The following is a 16,614-nucleotide window of genomic DNA, read 5'->3' as shown; positions in this document are numbered from 1 at the left end:
TTGCAAAATGTCAAAAACATTTTCCATTTATTCATGTTTTTTTTTTAAAAAAATCTAAATTCATTAAAAGATATGAGTGCATACCAGATGATCATATCTGCCCCCTGCAGCAAGAATTTCAGGCACAGTTCTTTGTCTTCTTTTGATGTATGCTATAAACTGAAAGATAATACCATTGTGCTGCTGTATTTTGTAAACTAGTCCCAGATTTATAGAAACCTGTAAAATAAAAATGAATATGTGTACAAGACTTATACCAATATTGCCAGCTAACATAATTAATTTCCTATTAGCAGTATGGATTGAAAACACTGTTCTAACATAAGGAAGACATATGGAAACACTCATTATTTCCAAATATTTAAAATACAATTAAAAATAAGGAAATGACGCTTTAATCTTAAAGCATCCAAAGGGACATACAGCACAAAGCCCAAACAGCAAGCCTCAAAGAAGGTGGAGGAGGTGGAGAGACCTTTAGTACTCATCAGCTTTCTGTATTTTTAACATAGTTTGTTTCAAAACTTACAATTTCTTTATGCTCTTGGTAATACCTTCAGTCTTGTTTGGGGAAAAAAAAAAGTCTGTGTCATTAGACAGAAATTAAGCCAGAGACTTCTGACTGGAAGAAGTCTTATTCTTAAAATGCATTAAAAAAAAAAGTAAATCAATGCCAGCATTATTACTTGCCATCAAAAGACACTTAGATGTGCTTTTTCTATTCTAAAATACCATTACTTTTTTTCCTGGGAAATTACAAGGCCCAGCAGCCTATAAATCTATTAACTTATTAGCATTTTACAAACCTGAAGTTTTATTCCAAGTTGCTTTAACAGACCAATGATTTCCTCTAAATCCTTCATGCCATGCTTCAACAGCTGAGTGACACCTGGCTTTTGTTTTATCATTGTGTTTAAAAATGGAAACACATTACTTGCTTCTCCCTTCTGCTCAATGAATCTGTAGAGTCGAGAAAGCTAAAAACAAAAATTAAATAAAAAACACTGACAGAGCTCCTAATAGATCACATCTAAAAAAAAGAAAAATGTTTGACTTGGCATGAATAAACTATTTGCCTTTTTTCCTTTTTTTTCCCACCAGCCTGTTTCTACTTAGTGAGTTGAAGAACAGACAGGCACAAGTCTCATTATTCATCAACATTTGCAGACAATTTTTTTCCTGAAGTTTCTCTCAGTGTGTTTTACCAAATACATCTGTACAGTACTCCATTTACCCTTTAATTGCTTCCAAAATCTTAAAAATACATTTAAAAGAAGAAAGAAACTTGGACAGTTGCAATACTGACTTCCAGAGAGAAGTGAGAGCAAAATTACACTACTTCCGAAGAGACTAATCTATTTTGAACAGCAGATGCAACAGTTTCTTTTTCTTATTCTGGCTGATTAAATTACAAAGTATTTTAAATTACAAAATATTTCGGACTTATGGCAAGTTACAGGGAAATTAACACTGAATTAAAATTACTTACACTATTTGATGTGAGAGAAAGATTACAGAATTTGGCTTCTACTTCTCTTTTAGTTAGCTTTTCAGTCTACAAGAGAAAAAGAATCAAAAGTTTTCAACAACTTTGCTGCAAAAAAAAATTACTATTTTTGAGAAGAATTAAAAGACAATTTTCCAATACCTTTAATTAAAGGTTGCATTTACAGACTGCAATAATACTGTAAAAGAATAAAAACAATAAATAACACATTTTTCACCTCTCTTTTGGTGAGGTCACATTTGTCTTGGTTTCAAGAAGCCACAAAAAATATAAAAATGCCAACTTTGTTGAAAAGCACTTTTGCATAAATACTGAAATGCTTATGTAAATTAAGAAACAAAAAAATAATAAAATGAAATAAAATAATTTACTGGGATTTGAACACTACCTTAATTATTCAAATGAATTTAATCTATTTTCTCTGCTCATAAGGTAGAAAAGACCAACATTATAAGAAATCCAGAAGCAACAGAAAAGTAATTAATCTAAACTTACAGCCTAAAGACAGCCAGTCTTTTAGAGACAGCTCCATAAAATAAGATATGCTACAGTGATCATTACAGAGATCAGATTAACAACTACTGTCTTACCACAGCATCATACAGAATGATGTAAACTTGATTGAGTTTATCCTCTGGTATCCCACAGTGCAAAAGTATAGCTTTCAGTAAGGCCGTGTGGTTCAAGTAAATACTGTAATTTCTTTCCTAACAAAGGGTAAAGAAAAAAGGAAGGAAGAAAGGAAAAAAGAAGTTTTACTTGTACCCCATGTTGCTTAAAAGAATAAAGGAAAAAAAAAAAAAAAAGGTTTCCAGAACATTTAATAATAGCTCCAAACTAACTTCAGACCTCTCCTTCCACCACCTTACCTTCTGCCTATAACTAAAGAACGGCAGGGCTTGTCCCATACTACAATAATCACTTTCCTGACAGAAGAGAGACGTTATTTCAGTGGCCCTGTAAGGATTCAATTAATGCTTCCTTTGCGCACAAACCTATGCTTCTTTTTAAGTTTACTTAGGAAACATATTTTGATTTCAATAAGTGTTCCGTAACTGACTATCGACAAAAAAATAAAACAGTTCTGTACTTGTGATGGTTAAAAGGAGTACCCTTTAAAAATATATTAGACTAAATATTTACTTAGATGAAATTTTCAGGATGGACAAGAGAGCAAAGAGGATGATCAGAGAATCTACCTGTAAGACTGAAAACTCTTGAATGATTTCTGAAATGGCATAAATTGTTTCTGCTATAGGCAAAAAGCTATTTCCAGTAGATGTAATGATGTCAAACGCACATTCTAGGAGTTCTTTGGGATGACAGCGGTCTAATTTCCGGGGTCGGAAAACTCTCTCTATACAGTATCTAAAGGAAACATTGGAGAATGAATCAGCATCTTCGGTGGTCACTGTCATCTCTGAAAAATGTCATCTCTATGTCCCTTACCTTTTCAAGTTTGATATGTTATTTCTAGCTACAAATCTTGCAAAAGGAATCTGAAAAACAAAATACATTAAAATTGTTGAAACAAAACATTCAGTCTGACTGAACTCTGCAACTGGAAATGAACTACTACTGTGCACTTGTACACTCACATGTGTAATAATGCCTTAAATATTTTCCATAGCCAAGTAATATTATCTAATCATCCTCGTGGCAAGTTTTAAATAAAAACACTTTGCTGGAAGAGCTTGGAGAGGGACACAAGGACATTTCTTAATTACCCTAATGCATGCAAAAAACATCATAAATCAACTATGAGCAAATGAAAATGTACAAGCTGGTATTTTGCTGTTTACACGAAGATATAAATGAATATTTTTAAATAAGTCTTTGATCAACACATTTTCCAAAACAAGTAATTCCAACAGAAAGATCAATTTAGATCCTGCACAAATCCTTAACTGTGATTCATATTGTATAGCTTGATGTTATAAATGCAAAGGAAGGGTGAGTCAAACTGATCTTAAATTAATGAAATGGCATATAAAAAGTCAGGTTCTTTAACCAAACAAACAATATAACTTAAAGCCTTTAGACATTAAATTAAGTGCTAGGTGATTAAATAGGCCAACTTCGCATATAATTGGGTATTACTGATACAGGAATCCCAGACAGTAAAATCTGAACAGCACAAACATCAATTCCTCTCAAGAGCAGAATGCCCCTTGACAACATCTGTTTGAGGAATATAAAACTAGACAGATAGTTACTCGCATTCTCTATGTTAAAGAAAAACAACAAAGAAGTATATTTCTTCCCTATGCCTTCAACTGTCAAAACTAGGACAGCACTGAGGAATACAGGAACAGACACTGAAAGACACAGTACTTCAACACTCAGAAGAAATATAAGCCTAAACCAAATTCGTGACTCGTGAATCAAAGGTATCTACAAGCACCACAGCGCTCTTCAAACCCAGCTTTGCCTACAGAAATGATACTACTTACCCTGAGGTCATAAGGAAGCATCACCAGCATCCCACTGTGATCCATGAAATATGAAGCTTCATTATGTTCATACAATTTCTTATTTCTGGGCATCAGCAATGGAGTATGCAGCTTGACGGCTCCTGCATAAAACCAGTCGAAAACTATTACCTCGCATTTCAGCAGGAACATCTGCTTTTTACAAGCTCATGAACAACCTTACAAGGCAAGATAATCTGAACCAACACCTTTTAAAAAATTACACTATTTTAATTGTCCTTAATAGACTTTCCTCTTCCACTGTTCAAAGAGAGCCATCAAACAAACTTTGACATTTTATCTTGCAAACTTGTTGGGCACAGCAGGCAGCCCACAGAGAAACAGAAGTGCCAATTCCACAGCCCCAGCAGAATTCACACCTTGTCCTCCCTCTTTAAACACCACCCTTCACAAAGGCATGCAGACCAAACAGATGAGAAACTACAGATACCAATAGCACTACGTTGGTCTAGAGGCACTTCCACAGAAAACAGATAATGTTCAAATACGTTGCATTCCGTGTCTCAAAAATGTACTTGAAGTGTTTATGGTTCACTTTAAAACCCCATAAACACCGTGTTTTTCTGGCTATATTTTGCAACCATCTACCACCATGAATCCAATCTTCATTGAAACCTTAGTATTAACAATAATATCACTAATCACTGAAAAATACTTTCCTCTTTTAAATTCTCTACTGATTCTCAAACAGCTGTTTTATTATAGCAGCTTTACTCGGGTCTTCAATTACATTTCAACATAAACATTTAAATCAAGAAAAAAAAAAAAGCCCCAAATACAGGGAAATGCTTCTAACCATTACAGATGGCAGATACGATCTCATGAAAAAAATATATATGCAGACCCTCCCCCCCCACTTTTGTTTTTCCAAAAGAATGAAAACACTTCAATCTCTAAAATGCTGATGAACACTTTCCAAAATCTGCTAATCTTTAAATGAGGAGGTGGGTGAAAGTAACTTCTATTTACTTGACTTCACATTTCTTAGTTTCTCATTGTTTGGTACTGTCAAACCCTGATAATGCTTAACCAGATTATGACATATTAGAAAAATCTCCCAATTTCTTTTTTAAAATCTTCTACTTTTATACAAAATACCACAAGCGCCTATAAAACAATACAATTTATAACATTTCAAAAGTGACAGTGTTTGCATAAACTTTCTTCCTCTCTTAAAAACTAGTTTTAAGCATAGAGTCCTGGAAAGACTGGATAGAGTCCTGGAAAGAAATCCCATTAAAAACTGGTGAACACCATGACATTAGCTCTGGCTCAGGAAGCTCCTGAACAGCAAAATGCTGTTAAGAGCAGTGTCACTGAAAGTACCACTACCCACCTGCTCTGTGTCCATGGCCTTTCCTGGGCCATCCCCCTTCTGGCTACGTTCAGAGAGAGCTTACGGTGCTACACAGATGCTCAGTCTTTCTCTATTGAACTAGTCTTATATACAACTGCAGATTTTATGTAACACTCCCGTCTAAAAGCTCATACAGACTTATGAGGACAACCAAATACATTCAAAGATATAATTAAGATTTTCACTCTTCTTTCTATAGCAAATGTAAATCATTCAGATTTGAAGTTAATGGCTATTACTGGGATGCTGAAATTACAGCAAAAAACAATTTAAAATTTTAAATGATATGCAGCTACTGAAGGTACTTCCTGACTCACGCGATAGCAGTAAAACCATTCCATTCTCTGAAATCCATTCAGTCACAAAAAAGGAAATGAACAACTTTTGTAAACACACCCACCGTGTCTTTTAAATATCCGGCTGACAATCTCACACACATGCTGCTGTATCTTGGCTGCCCAAATAGAAAAACTACCCTGAAACCATCACAAATAAAAAGTACATATATAATTCATATGCCGTGAACACTTAATGTAATATAGGCAATTATTCCATGTAATATAGCAAATAAGCATTCTGCTATCTCATCCCATTATCATAAATGGTAATGCTTACATAATTAAAAAAAAATAAATACAGCTTTACAAAGCATTGTTGTACTGTGTTGGCTTGTATTTCTTTAGATTTAGAAAGACTGAAGCGTTGAGAAACTGAGAAGGATTACTTCAATTGCCACGATTTGAAAGGGAACAAAACAGTCCGAGGCAGCACTTCCTGTTCGTATTCCAATGCAAGTACCATTAGTCTGCCAGAAATTCAGAGTAAAGAAAGTAATCATCTGCACATAAGCTTAAAGCTTTAGTTGCTACAATCCAACACCGCTTGTTACTTCACTGAAGAATGGATGTAAGGTTCAAATGGGAAGCAGTTATTCAAGCCCACAGAGTACAGACTTGTAGCTTTAAATAGGAACTAATGTGAAGGTTAATCTTAAGAGATAATGCAATTCTCTCAAACTTGTTTTGAGTTTAACCATATAATTTTTTTTTTTTTTAATCCAACACAGGAAACATAACTCCATGTGTGCTTTAAACACCTACAAACCTTCAGCATATCACTGTCATAGGTATAGTCTATAGCTGGAGATATACGCTGTGAAAATATCTGACTCATCATAGTCCGGTAGGCCTTTCCATCCACATTTGCCAAGGTATGGTGGAGTACTTCATGAAGTTCAGACTCTTCCATCTGGGGTGGTGGAAGATGTTCACTTTTTAACAGCTCCACAGCTGTTGGTCGTGCTGCAGGATCATGGTTCAGGAGCCATGTAATAACTGATCTCTACAAATGAAATAAAAATTTAATAGTTTAGAAAAACTGTATATATTAGCAGTATTTACAACAAACTTCTTAGTCACATCACATTAATAAGAAAATGAGACTCTACAAGGGACAAAAGAGCAGGACCTGAATCTCTGAGGTGGATATTCTTTGCTTATTAAATTCTAGATATCTTTTATTGTGTTATCATCTGAATAAAATTTACTAAAACACAAAAAGAATTAGAAATGTGCCTCTTGGGATGACAAAATATGTAGTATTCTTTGTTGTTCTATGTTGTGCTAGCTCTGGGATCTCTTTATTGACAAAGCTAAGAGAAAACAGAATCATATACATAACAAAGATCTGAGAGCTCCAGATATTAAAGAAAGGGGAATCTTCCTGACATACTTCAGTAAATGCTACAAAACAGAAACATTTTTGTGGTACTAGTAACAGCAGTACCTAGAAACAGAAACTGCTGTTTCACAGGCATAACAGACAAAAAGCTAACACTAATGGTCAACAAAAGAGAATCCACTAGTATATGGAAAAAAAATCTGGATGGTCCAGAAAAGATTACACCACTCCTTATTACTTCATTCCTCTGCCATAGAGGCATCCAGAACAGCCCTTGGCTGCTCTTTTCCAAATCAGAGCATTCAATTTAGCTGGCACACACACCTCATTCTGCTCTGTGACACAGATTTCTTTCAAAAATTAAGAGTTAAACAACAGAGCTGCCATTTGTCTGGGCCTAAAACATCAGATTTGTCCCTCAGAGCTTAAAAGGCATGCCAGGGAACTCTGCATTTCTTTATGATTGTGCTCTGGGAATTTTGGGCGTAAATATATTTCCATGTTAAGTTAGAATATTATTTTGAGATTTTTTTAATTCCTTACTTTGTTCTAATGTTATGTAATAAGAACTTTGCAGAGACTACTAATATAAAACTAAGTGGGGAAAACTGTAATTAACTTTTCCTGAGAGGAAATACCTAATAAATGAAAATGTCTTTAAAATTACCTGCTTTGCATGTTTGACTTCATCGAAGTCTTTAGGAAATACAATAGTGGGCTATAAAACACAAAAGTGACATTTGAATTATAACAGGTAGTCCAGGTTGCTCATGCTAGCCTTATTCTTAAGTTCTACATATTTAAACAGAAAAACTAAGCATTTTCATTGCCCATGGAGGGAAAAAAAAAACCAACAAAAAACATCAACCAACCAATCACCAGAAACAAACCCCAAAACTCCAAAAAACATTTAAAAAATCCCCATATGACAAATTCAGTGTGAAGAGCTAAAAGGGAAAAGAATGTCACTGAAATGCTTTCATGATGTTTTGTACAATGAAGATATGACCTATAATCACACGCATTTACAAACTGCTAATACCAACTGGTTCCTGAGAGAGACCCACCAGGTCTAAACCCAGGTGTACTAAAGCCGTGATGCCTTTATCTGATATTTACACCTTTAAAGTTCTGTACTATAAAAATTAATTTCACAGACAGAATACTGGCTGATGCATCAGGGAATCCACAGTGCATTAAGGGAATATCAGTACCAGCTCCAATTTTGTTCTTCACTTTTCATTATATATTTTATAAACTTTTTTTAAGTACTTCCTGTGGAAATGTTTTTGTTGTTTTGCATTCTTTTACTTCTCTGAACAAACTATGTGATGCACAGGATTAGTATATTTTATATTTCTGTACTTACCAGTCTTAACTGACTGAGAACAAAGATCCTTTCTGATGCAGTACTCATGGGATGATAAGACATTTCAAAGAATATTATACCCAGACTGAACAGGTCTACTTTCTAAAGAAGACAAAAATGGAAACTTAAATGTAATACCTGTGAATTCTCTGCAGAAGATGAGAGCAGAGAAAACACAATGTTTTGGTTAAATTTTACGGTATATTATGGCCAGAGAGAGGGGTGTGTGGGTTTGTGATTTTAGTTTTTTGACACAACGCGTTAAGATTTGGTAGACTTCAATGACTTGTATCATCACAGCACTGCCATGGTGTAAAGGACTCCCACTTTGAAAATATTCCTGCTTTGAAATTCAGCTCATCTCTGCATATACACAGTATCCTCTGATGAAAAAATGCACCCCCCACCTCCCAAATTGCAGTCTAGCAATCCAGGAGAGCAATATCTACTTCTGATGACAGCATTTTACCTTAACTAAAAACTGTAAGATTTCTACCCTGTTCATTTACCAAGGCCCTCCCATGACTACCTGCTTTCGACTTGAAGTTGCTTGTACCTTGTCATGGCCACAGCACAGGCAGAAAAACTGACCTGCCCACATCCTTCTACCCTTGGTCTCAAAGGAATACCCCTCATTCCCCTGCTTATCGCAGCAGTCCCACCATACCCTGTTCCACCTTGAATTCACCCTTGTTGAGCAGGAATGATCTAAACTGTACCTGGTACCTTGGATTCCATGCTACTTTTTTATTAAGTCTACTTTAATCATACCTGATTGTATGTAGACTTTGTGCTTCCTTGGACCTCTGGGCTGACGTACAGCGCGGTGCCAACCATCCCTGTCAAATTACCTATGCAGCAAAAGATGAGAGTATGAGTTTCAAGTAACCGTTGGAGAAATGCAGCAAAGTTGAGAAAAAAGCCTCACTCATCTTTTGTCCTCATTTCTTCTAGGTTGGAATGCACTCCTTATTAAGAGAGACTCAGTCGAGAACAGTTTGCAAAATAGTTCTTACCTTCACATGTCAAGTATCTGTGTCTATCTATAGTATCTAAACCTATCTACTGCTTTACAGAATTGCAGTAGGTCAGCACACAAGTGATACAACTAAATTTCACTTCTTTCCATTACTTACCTGAAGACACACAATGTACTGAACTTTTCTCAAAGCACAAAATTCAGCCTGTTACCGAAGGTGTAAAAAAAAACCACCAAACCCAAACAAACAAAAATCCCTGAAGTCCTGAAATTGTTCTGTACAGGCAAGAGAACAGAAGTGCAGACAGAACAGATATACAGGATCTCTATATACCTCAGCCTGAGAAGAGCACCGATCTATGGCAGAAGGCTGGCACTGGAAGCAAATTCATTTTTAGGTAACAATAAATGTATCACACATACCCAAAAGTTGGTGGTTCCCCCCCACCCCATAAAAAAGGTTTTATTTTCAAAGAATGAATGGAAGTTCTATCAGTGTATACAGGACTGCAGAATGTGTTTAATTAAAATCATTTAAAACAAGCTACTATGTGAACTAACCTGATGGATCAGACATAACAGAACTATCTGAATGATTTTCTTCTTGTTTAGAGATCACCTGAAATCAAGAAAACAGACATATTGTAAATGGCATTTGAAATGTTTCTGTCGGCTTTTCTTGCTGCTTTGGTTAGCAGTACATGGCTTAATTCTAGAACATTTACAATATAAAGTCCAATGAACATTATGTTTTACTTTCATCTTTCATGTTATTATAGCACCAAATTTTTTCATTTACTTTCAGCTATACTTACTGCATTTGCTGGATGATCTGTAGCTAAACCAAAGTCACCAATTTTGACATGATCATCTGAATCTAAAAAAATGTTCACAGGTTTCAAGTCTCTGTGGATCATTCCCTGTTACAGCAGGAGAAAAAAAAAAGACCCACAGAATATTAAACAATAAACACAATTCAAAATAACACTCTATTATAGACTGGAAAATAGTATTATATACTTTATTATTATAGTGGGAAATCTACTGCATTAAATCACTGATGATTAATTTTGAAGTAAGACTGCAGTCTGTAGCCCAGAGTCTTGAAACGTTTTTCAGTGCTAGCAGATACCTAACAAAACGTTTTTAAAGGTGGTCAAATTTTTGTGACAAAGGGAAAAATCTGAAATGGTTTATTATAAAATTAAAGTTTATGATAAAATATTCTAAACCGCTAGAACAAATTGATAATGGAAAGGGCAGGAATGAACCTTGCTAGTAAACACAGTTATGTAGAACTAAACACCCTCAAATGAATAGAATATAAAGAAAGCCATACAGAAAGAGGCGTAACATATGTATTATGGACAGGTCATAACTGTCATATTTACTAACCTTTTCATGGATGTAAGCTAATCCATCTAAAATCTCTCGGAAAAGCCTCCAAAGCCGACTGGTGTCCTCATATAATCCTTGGTCAATAGTATCCCTTAATGTGCTCTTTTCACAATACTCCATCTTCAGTTGTGCATACATAGGAGACAGAGGGAAGAAAGAGCAGTTTCGTCAAGAAAAAAGAACATCAGAAACTTGTATCTGTCTGCATCTTATGTATGGCTCTGTAACATACAGTTCAGGAGCAGACAGTACCACCAAAACACTGAGTGGTGTGGAGTTTTCCTGAGAGAAGTATTTTAGCGAGAAAACATGCATTCACTTATGGGTCCCACCCTATTTTCTGAGAAAATGGTACAAGCTTGTAGAATAGTACATTCTCCAACATAAATGTTAAAAACAAGGTGAAACCAAACAAGCCATAATATATATTTAAGCCAAACTTTAAAGACTCTCTGGCTTTATTTTACTTGGTTTCTTATCTGCTTATATTATGAAATATACACCTTCCTTCCAGACAAGCTCTAGCATTATTAAAAATTACATATCACTACAGAATTGTTATGGATTATAGTCAGCTTCTCCCGGTACCAGTCTATTTCCTAACACAAAGGAGATGCAGTCAGTAGTAAAGCCTGAAGTTTCAAATCTGCAGGAATTGTGCCTCCTGTTCAGGCCATACAATGGGCTTTGCAAATTACTGGTTTCTGTTAAAACAAAGTGCATAGCCAACATAGTTCCTTTGAAGAGAATGAGGAAGTTTTCATAACTGTGACATACAACTTCACCTCCAGAAGTTAACTCAGTACACTTCAACTCCACATTGGCAATTAACGCCATAACCAAACTCAAGAAAAGCAGCTACAGTGTTAAGGGGTGGGGATTGATATTCTAAACAAATAACAAATGCAAGATAAAATAACGCTTTGGAAGCCACAGACTCAAAGAAGTTGGTTGGGTTGTTCTAAGGTTAGGTCAGGAGTTGCCAACTTTCCCTGGTACACAAGCAACAACGGTGATCCCATCCCCCACTAGAAAACTCTGCTGTCTCCAAGGTCAACCACAACACCAGAAGCTGTAATAAGCCACATGCACTGGGCAGTCCCTTCCCCCAGCCAAGCCTTGCTGAAAGCCAATCTACTGCAAAAACAACTTTGTACTTAGTCTCATCAGAATTTTTTAAAGGTCATGACTTTTCTAATAAAAAACAGTCATTAATCTCTGCAGGTTGTAGTAAACAGCATCCTCTTATCTGAAAATGCAAGCAGGTTTGTACCTGGATGTACAGGTAATGCACTGTCTGAATGACTGGTGTCTTGTCTTCTCCTCCGTGGCCATTCTTTTCATTGCCTTCTTCATCCTTTACCACAGTAAACATAACAGAACAGTTAGCTACTGGAAGCCCTTCAGAGTTTTTTATGCATTCTACTATTTTTCAAGAGCTGGAACACATTCATGAGAACTCATCTTCTATGGCTGGGTTTTAAACAACAGCAAAATAATATATTTACATTTTTGTAACACCACTGCTTCTAAATAAGCCAGAAAAGCAGCTACGACTCAACTCTTATTTTCAAAGTGAGAATGAACAACATTTTGCCATAATTAGACACTGGAGGAAAAACATTCCAGAGGATCTGGATGAAATCTAAATCTCAAAGTGTGTCACACTGAAGAAAAAAAAAGTTTTGAAACAAAAATACACAACGCTTACTTAACGGAATTAATAATGCAACCCCCTCAACCAACCAACTTTGATATAGTGCATATATATAGTGTGACAAAAAAATGCACTGCCATATCATTAAATTATATATTGAAAGCTTTGTCATGCCAGAGTACACTACAACAGAAAGAGGAAGGAGATGAAACTTTGGTTAGGAGCATTTTATTGGTCAGCAAGACTGGCAGTGACAGATTTTTATATGCTGTAGAAAACTCTGCATTAGCTTTCCAGTGCATTGACTGTTCACAGCAAGTGCTGTCATACAAAATCTTAAAACCAATGAAAATCTTACGCATATATTCTGATGTCCCATCTCTGACTGCTAACAACATGTGTTGTCACCACTTTGAAAAACGGCTAGTGTGAGTGAATATATTGGTTAATGTAATCTAAAAGCAGTACAGAATTTTAACCTTCAGAGCATGTAAGACAATCCACATGGTTAATTGATAAATCATTTACTTACTGCAGTCTTAAACTTGGAATAACCAGGCTCATGATTGTGAACTGCAACTCACACTGAGCTCAATGAATACTATGGGATACAGAACCCAGATCAGCTGCATCATACTATCATTTCTATGGGATGCAGCTCCTAATGCCACAAGATGTACTCTGATGGAGCATAAGCGTATGCGGTTCTGTATTTACACTGGAAGTGAAACAAAGCCTCCTGACTGACTTGTTTGCTTGCCAGAGACTATTTTATAAACTCTCCATTTTCACTAGTTTTACCTTTATACTTACTGGGGGATCGCCTTTACTGTTTTCATCCTCATTTTCAAAAATTATTTCACTTTCAGAGTCTGTGGTTGGTCTGTTTGAAAGATAGAAAGAAAAAAAAAACAACCTCCAGAGTTTTTGCTTTCCTTAAAAAAAAATACTACCAAGAAGTATTTACTTAGAAATCTGGAAAACTATTTGCAGAAAAAAGGTAAAACCTAAGCTTCTATTGTAGACCTTCCATATGCCTCAAACAAAAAAGCAAAACAAAACCAAGACCAAAAAAGTACCCTGCTTGCAAAGCAACATTTCTTTGACAGCTCAGTCTCTTAAAGGGAAGGTGTATATTCACATCAGTCAAATTTAATTTCTACATTCAATAAGTGAAACTGAGATAAATTTACTTACTTGCTTAAACAAAAAACACCATGAGTGAAAGAACCAGCCCATACACAAAGGCTGGTATGGATTATGTTAATAAAAATTAAAACAAAAAAAAGAAAGGACAAGTAAGGTATTTTTCAGGATTTCTAACATTTGCCTGCTATTGTTTATTAAAACGTTTCCTCTCAAGTTTGGAGAAAAGAGCCAACATAAATGAAGTAAACAGTCACGCACAAGGAACTTCTAGAAGCCTAAACCAAGATTTTCCTCTTACGCTGACAGTTTTTAGCTAGAAGTTTTCCTCTCCCTGGCTGGTGAATAGTAGTTTTGTACTAGAGGACAGAATGAAAACGCAGTGAATTACCTCTGACAAAAGAAGTGGGAATGATAAAAGACATAAACTTGGAAAAAACAACTGTGCCCATGTTCCCCATAACGCCAATACTGAAGCCTACTTACAGAAATGAATGTGAGAACACCCCATCACCTTCATCGTCGTCATCATCACTGGACTCCTGATCAGCTCCACTGAATTTGTTGCTGGAGGATCTTTCACATGAAGTACTCCACTCAACTGAACTTGTCAAAACTGGAGGAGGAGCATTGGCTTCCACATCATTTGTCTCCTCAGTGGCAAGGATGAAGGGACCGCCTTTGGTTTCTGTTCTTTTCTCTTCAGTTGTTTCAGATGACACAGCGGGGACAGGGCTTTCATGTTTTTCTATCCAGGCATTGTAGTATCTCACAATATTCTCATGGTTCAACCGAGAGAGTAATGTTACTTCCCCCTTAATCCTCCGAAATTGCTTGCTGGCAGGGTTTATATGAATACGTTTCACAGCATAATAGCAACCATCAAGCTTATTTCTCACCTGCGAAATTCAAATAAATCTGAAGTCATATGCTTATAAGTGCCTTACCAAGTAAAGCCAGAAACAGAATAATTTCACGAAGAGGAAGATTTCTTTCTACCTGGAAAAAGACTACTATTCAAATGCAAGCTTCTCCATACCATTAGGCTTCCCTCCAGATTTCCAGCACCCCTCACAAAATTTATCAGCCTACTAAACCCCAGATAAAAAACACAACGCAGGCACAGCACACCAGAAAATAATAAACAAAACCATGCAAACATTGAATAGATTGTTTTGCATCAAAGAAAGCAAGCACAAAAAGGATTCCACAGCGGGAAATAATTTTTATACCATACCTTGATGACTGCTCCAAAAGCTCCTTTGCCAAGTAATTTTAGCTCTTCAAACTCATTGTAGTAGCGTGAAAATTGTCTCTGTGTTTCTGTGAAGAATGAGGCGCTGGATATTTGACTGCTGGGTACAACTGTCTCGATGCAATCTATATCTGTTGAATCTATAAGAAGGACATCGAAATTACTACCGATTGGCAGTATGGGGGTAGAGGTATAAGGAACAAGGGATTGTCAAATAAGCATCAGGAAGAACATAAAATCTAAATAACTTCAAGTGTAACTAAAACCTAAAATACAGAGGTGCTCTGCTGTGTAGAGTTAAGCTCCGGTACAAGTATAAACCTTAATATAGTTACAAATTACTATCATTATGCTGGACAAAGGAACTGATCCTAACAAAAATATAATGAGGGAAAAAGTCCAATTGGAACAGATACTTCCAAGGAAAAACTTAAGGCTGACATTTACACCATGCACGAGGTAGATGAATTTACAGGATTAAAGCATCACCATCTTCTACTGATGAGATAATAGCAGTCAGTTCGCCCCAGCTAGTCATAGATATAAAAACTAGTATAGTCTTTAACTTCTAGGTTAGTTAACGTAAAACACTTGTGCAGTGTTATGAAGTTCTAGTACAGTTCAGTTTTTCTGTTACTGCAGGCATGTAGTCCACTTATTTAGCAGAATACAGGAAGATTCAAGTTTCTTACCATCTAGATTTTCTTCAGCTACAGGTATTTTCATTCGTGGAATGTTTATAAAACTATGTTGTAACAGCTGCTGAGGAGTCCATCTTTCCTTGTCTTCTAAGCAAACGCATCTATTAGCAAACCAAGAAGAAAATTCTTCAAAGAGCAATTCCATATCAGGCCTAAATGTTCAAAGAGGCCTCCTTATAGTTAAGAAATAATCACCTTTCTCATTCAGATGGGAATGAGAAACAAACAGAGACTAAATGACTTATCAACAGTGACACACAAAGCTGGTGGCAGGGCAAAGAATGGAGCACCAGACCCGTTTTCCCAAGTACCAGATTAAGCAACCTGAGCTGTGAATAAGCAATCACCTCTTCTCTCTAAAATCTATGACTACTGACACAGGGGAACTTAGCTGCTCTTTTGAAAAAGGGTTCAAGTCTTTAAATTAAAAAAAAAAAAAAAAAAAAAAAAATCAAAGACAAAAAGATACAGGAACACAACAAAAACATACTTTTCCAGAAAGTCTTGGAAGTCAGCAGGTAAACTGGTAGGAACAGCAACTGGATACTCCTTGGTTACTTGGCCCTGGCTGAGTGAAAGCAGAAGCAAGCCCAGACTCCACACATCCCCTTTTTTTCCAGGTTTGCTCGGAAGACCATCCTCACTAAAACGCACTTTAGTTTGCTCAAAAACATCTGCTTTGCAGATATCAGCTAAGCGCTTGGAAATGCTGTAGTCTGTCACCTTGATGTTTCCTTCAGCATCTACCAAGATACTGGTAGCACAAAGAACTTTGTGCACTACTGAATTACTGTGCAAGTAGTCAAGAGCTGACAAGATCTGGGTCACATAATGGCGCAACTGCTCAACTGGAACCGGAGTCTCTTTGTGTAAGTAAGTAGAAAGGCTGAAACCATTTATGTGCTCCACTAAAATGTCCACCACAATGGAATCGTTCCGTTCTTTAAGGTTCATACTTTTATAATGCACTATGTTTGGGTGACTTAGCTTCGTCAGTGAGCTGAACTCTGTTTCTGCACCCTGAAGCTGTTAGAGAAACACAAAATAACATGTATTGTGTCACATGAACACAC

General features: G+C 36.1%; 1 protein-coding gene across 4 annotated transcripts in view; it reads right to left on the bottom strand.

Annotated features, from left to right (window-relative positions):
* The window catches only part of EIF2AK4 (eukaryotic translation initiation factor 2 alpha kinase 4), a 42,133-nt gene that overhangs the window by 12,593 nt on the left and 12,926 nt on the right, over positions 1 to 16,614 (bottom strand). For 2 of the 4 annotated variants that reach the window (XM_082058462.1, XM_082058459.1), the window contains exons 9-29: positions 16,032 to 16,567; positions 15,533 to 15,642; positions 14,823 to 14,980; positions 14,072 to 14,484; positions 13,241 to 13,322; positions 12,056 to 12,139; positions 10,780 to 10,902; positions 10,200 to 10,304; positions 9,946 to 10,003; positions 9,177 to 9,256; positions 8,406 to 8,507; positions 7,704 to 7,754; positions 6,461 to 6,697; positions 5,757 to 5,832; positions 3,961 to 4,082; positions 2,957 to 3,006; positions 2,707 to 2,875; positions 2,098 to 2,214; positions 1,490 to 1,555; positions 807 to 977; positions 85 to 219 (exon numbers count right to left, since the gene is read on the bottom strand). In XM_082058462.1, the coding sequence (XP_081914588.1) occupies positions 85 to 219; positions 807 to 977; positions 1,490 to 1,555; positions 2,098 to 2,214; positions 2,707 to 2,875; positions 2,957 to 3,006; positions 3,961 to 4,082; positions 5,757 to 5,832; positions 6,461 to 6,697; positions 7,704 to 7,754; positions 8,406 to 8,507; positions 9,177 to 9,256; positions 9,946 to 10,003; positions 10,200 to 10,304; positions 10,780 to 10,902; positions 12,056 to 12,139; positions 13,241 to 13,322; positions 14,072 to 14,484; positions 14,823 to 14,980; positions 15,533 to 15,642; positions 16,032 to 16,567 (3,045 nt within the window). The remainder of the gene's footprint in view (positions 1 to 84; positions 220 to 806; positions 978 to 1,489; positions 1,556 to 2,097; positions 2,215 to 2,706; positions 2,876 to 2,956; positions 3,007 to 3,960; positions 4,083 to 5,756; positions 5,833 to 6,460; positions 6,698 to 7,703; positions 7,755 to 8,405; positions 8,508 to 9,176; positions 9,257 to 9,945; positions 10,004 to 10,199; positions 10,305 to 10,779; positions 10,903 to 12,055; positions 12,140 to 13,240; positions 13,323 to 14,071; positions 14,485 to 14,822; positions 14,981 to 15,532; positions 15,643 to 16,031; positions 16,568 to 16,614) is intronic. The other 2 variants (XM_082058461.1, XM_082058460.1) reach the window with 2 other exon arrangements.

Source organism: Streptopelia decaocto (assembly GCF_964273445.1).
Source record: "Streptopelia decaocto genome assembly, chromosome: 7".
NCBI lineage: Eukaryota > Metazoa > Chordata > Aves > Columbiformes > Columbidae > Streptopelia > Streptopelia decaocto.
This window is presented reverse-complemented; position numbering and strand designations above follow the sequence as displayed.